Source organism: Vicia villosa, linkage group LG4 (genome assembly GCF_029867415.1).
Source record: "Vicia villosa cultivar HV-30 ecotype Madison, WI linkage group LG4, Vvil1.0, whole genome shotgun sequence".
Lineage (NCBI taxonomy): Eukaryota > Viridiplantae > Streptophyta > Magnoliopsida > Fabales > Fabaceae > Vicia > Vicia villosa.
The window spans coordinates 166,447,435-166,451,857 of NC_081183.1; the positions used below are offsets into that span (position 1 = coordinate 166,447,435).

Here is a 4,423-nt window from a genome sequence, read left to right on the forward strand (position 1 = left end):
GCTCTGGAAATTGCATTTGATAACTCTGATGATAGTGTTGATTGTGTGGATGAGAAAATGGATGATACAATTGAACATGAAGATGCTTAATAAAGTACTAGCAATAAAAATAAACACAAGTGAGAAGAAGGCAAAAGATAACTGGACATGAGTTTTGGAACTTTTGATTAATGATCTAGGAGGTAGGGATAAATTTCTCCCCTACAGCTTCATATTTGATCAAAAAATTTATTGTGTGTTTTAATTGTAATTGAATTCATTCATTTCTATCATGTTGTATTTAATTGAATTCATGTATTGTATGTTGTATTGCATGGTCTGTGGCCTGCTATGGATGAGCTTCGCCTTTGGATTGAACAAAGGTTTTTTTATAAGGCACTTGTATGATAACTTTAGGAAGAAGTATCATGGAAAAAGGTTAAAAGTAATCCTATAAAAGGTTGCAAAATCAACTTATCCACATGCATGGTAAAGAGAAATGAAGGCAATGAAAATGGTGAATGGAGAGGCTTTTTTGCATATGATGAAGACTCCACCCAGGTTTTAGAGTAAATCACAATTTAGGACACATTCAAAGTGTGGCTTTGTTCTTAACAACATGTCAGAGGCATTCAATAGTGTGATTCTTGAATCAAGGGCTAAACCATTGGTGGTTAGTGTGGTAGAAATTAAAACCTACATGATGGAAAGGTATGTAAGTAATAGGAAGAGATTTTTAAACTTAAGCGATGGGGTTGTTTTACCCAATATAGAAAGGAAAATTGAGAGAACTAGTAGACATAACCCATGCTGACATTAAATTTTCCAGCTTGTACAATCGGATCAGTATAATCCCAGCCAGAATTTACATCATTTGTTAAGATGTAATATCCAAACAAAGGAGCCCGGCAAGTTCAAACACGTCCAAAAAACATTTGAATTGTTCTTCCAAGTCTAAAACAGACAATTTACTCAAACAATAAAACTAGCCCAAACAGGGAAGACAAAAACGAACAACTCAAACAAATCTAACCAAAATACCTTGATAATCGGAGAAAGGAAGAAGACAACCACGAAATCCAAAAAGACAGAGGCATTGCGCGCGGAGGAGAGTTGGACAGAAACTGTCAAACAAAGAAAACTAGTGACAACGATAAAAGAAAACCGGTTGCAGCGTGACCTAAACGTGGAGAAGGGCATGGATCACCCATTTTTGCAAGGTGGCGACATGACATTGAGAATCTTAGAATGGGAGCAGGCAACCACAATGCACGACTTTGGATTGAATGAGATCAACCAAAAATAGCGATAGAGACTGAGCCTTCCATCTATCTAAATATCTTAATGGCACAATCTAGCTAGAGTTTCAACCAATTTGTGATACCAAATTACAAATATTTAAACACAATAAAGAAAATAAAAAAATACAACGTTCACTAGAGTGTAATATAAAACAAAGAAATACAAAATAGTTTCTTTTTTTTAAATACGCACACTATTTTGAGAAATTCTTGAATAGAAACACATCTATATTTATATTTTTAGAAACAATCAATAAGGTGATGCTATTTTAAATCAAAATTTTATATTCATTTATAAAAAAAATTAAAATTATAATCATGAGATAATTGTGATAATGAAGGAGAGAAAAATATTATTTTTATTTTTTAATTAACAAAAAATTGTGATTATCGTTTGTATAAACAACGTATTTTGTTGGTTTCTTTTTAAGAATTTTTCACTTTTGAGAAATTGTTGACAGTAAAAACAATTTTTGTTTTTTAATTAATTGGTCTGTGTTATTGTGTTAAAATAAAAAAATATAATACATATTTCTATTCTATATTAAACATATTTTAAAAATAAAATAACATAATTTTACTTTAAAGTCAATTTTAACAAAAATGAATTTTACAAAATCAAATTTATTTTAAAATAATATTTATTAAAGACTCACATAAAGTCCTTCAATAATTACTATGTTTTAAAATATTAATACCCATCACATAATACAAGATGAATAAGTAATTATTATTAGGGAAATGCTAACCAACTTATCTCGGTAATCTGCAGGACAATGGTTAAGCATTTAAAAAAAAGAAAATATTATATAGAAAATGTAATATTTCAATTTTCGAGGCATTAAATACGCACATTACCTACATAAATTTACTACTTTAAAGTCTTAACCATTGTCCTGAGAGCACTGGTTAGCATTATTATTATTATTATTATTATTATTATTATTATTATGTTAAATTTTTTTATTGAACTAAAAGAGATTTGAAATGTTTCATACAAAACAAAACAATTTTAAATAATGTTTATATGAGCAGTTATTTAAACACCAATTTAAAAGAAAAACTATATTTTTTATCAAATTTCTATGTCTATTTAACATTTTTGTTTTTATATTAATTAATATTATATATTCATGAACTGATTAATTCACCAGAAAACTTTATGTCAGCTACTCAAAGCAAGACCCATGCTGGAATCTTGGATCCCATAAGCAAATATCAACAAGACAGATCCCATAAGCAAATATCAACAACAAGACATACAATAAGACATAAAAATGTTCTCCTTGATTCAAGACAATAATGGAACAACAGAAACACTTGCCACTACTTTCCATTTACAACCGTGACCACTGTCCCATACAAGAAACTACAAAACAAAACAAATTCACTCATGAACAACTAAAAATCAAACAACAAAAAGTGTATATTAGAAGCTGCTGCTACATGCATGAAAACCCTACACTTGTGTTGAATGAAAATGAAATAACAAAACAGAGATAACTGTTCTGAAAGTGTTAATCTCTCCTAACATATTTTACATCAGAAACTAAGTAATCCTTCTTTCAGATTCATCAACATTATTACATGGAAATTTTGATTCATGATTATGCCATGACATAACAACATCTTGAAGCCCATTTTTCCAATCATTCCAATGAAGATCTTCAAATTCCATTCCACCATTCTCCAGTTTTAATGCTACCAACAACAAATTGTCCACTATCTTAAACACCTCAACCACCATAGTAACCTTCCCTTTCCCCAATCCAATTGTTCCATTTTTCCCAATCTCAATCCTAAACCCTAATCCCCCTCCAATTTCCTTCACTTTCTCTTCCACCACACCAATTTCTTCACTTGAAGTAAACCTCTTTTCAGTTCTAAACGACGTAGTTTCGAACAAACCACTCAAATCCAAACCCGAAGACATCGATATTATATCGAAAGCATTCATCCCCAATTCTAGTTTCTTGTTACCTTCACAACAGTATTTATTGTATAATTCTGGTTCAAAAACTTTAACTTCAGGTTCTTCTCTTAACGATTTCTTAAACCATGCGTTTCCGAACACGTTCTCTAGTTTGATTCGGGTTTTAGGGTTCGGGTCGAGTAGCTGATAGATTAGGTACCGCGCTGGCTTCGAAAACCACGCCGGAAACTGAAAATCCCGCCGCATGATTTTCTTACACATCGCCGGAATATTTGAATCGTCGAACGGGAGATGACCGGCGAGAAGTACATATAGGATGACGCCGCAGGACCAAGCGTCTGCTTTAGATCCGTCGTACCCGATCCGGCCGAGAATCTCCGGTGCGGTGTACGCCGGAGTACCACAGGCTGTATGAAGGAGACCGTTTTGAAGCTGTTCCGGTAACGCGGAGAGACCAAAGTCGGAGACCTTGAGATTACCGTCAGCGTCGAGGAGGAGATTCTGCGGCTTTAGGTCACGGTGAGCGACGCCGTTTTTGTGACAGAAACAGAGAGCGGAGACAAGCTGTTGAAAGTACCGACGAGCGACGGACTCCGTAAACCTACCTCGCCGTGAGAGTTTGTAGAAAAGCTCACCGCCGCCGGCGAAATCGACGATGAGATAGATCTTAGTTTTCGTGGCTAAAACTTCATGAATTTTGAGGATGTTCTGATGGTTTTGAAGACGGCGCATGGCATCGATTTCACGAACGATTCGTGGCTCCATGGACGCGTCCACCGTTTTGGATTTGTCAATCACCTTCACGGCGACTGTTGAACCGTCGATCAGAGAAGTTGCTTGGTAAACCTTCGCGAAGTTTCCGCGTCCGAGGAATTTGGTAAGCTGGTATTTTCCGAGTATGACTCGTGACGGCGGAGACGGGGGTGGTGACTGTTGCCGCCGTTCCATTTTTATTGATTTTTGGAAACAATAACAGAGAGAGAACAGATGTGAGTTTGTTCTGAGTGTGTGATTATTTATTTATATATATATACACATAAATTGCATAGCATATTCCTTGAAAATTGTTCTGTTTTTTATTTATTATAATTCCTATAATGTCCTTTTTTGTTTTATTTGTTCTTACATGTCTGTTTTCTGTTTATTTGTTTATTTTATTTCTAGAATACTGTGCATTATTTTATTTCTGTTTTATTTTAATAACAATAAA

At 33.9% G+C, this 4,423-nt stretch overlaps 1 protein-coding gene across 1 annotated transcript; it reads right to left on the reverse strand.

Annotated features, from left to right (window-relative positions):
• Positions 1-2,540: 2,540 nt before the first annotated feature.
• On the reverse strand, positions 2,541-4,216 carry LOC131595784 (CBL-interacting serine/threonine-protein kinase 4-like). Its single transcript, XM_058868254.1, has one exon. It carries the CDS (start codon positions 4,159-4,161, stop codon positions 2,830-2,832), a length of 1,332 nt encoding a protein of 443 aa, XP_058724237.1. The 5' UTR covers positions 4,162-4,216; the 3' UTR covers positions 2,541-2,829.
• Between the last annotated feature and the right edge of the window lie 207 nt (positions 4,217-4,423).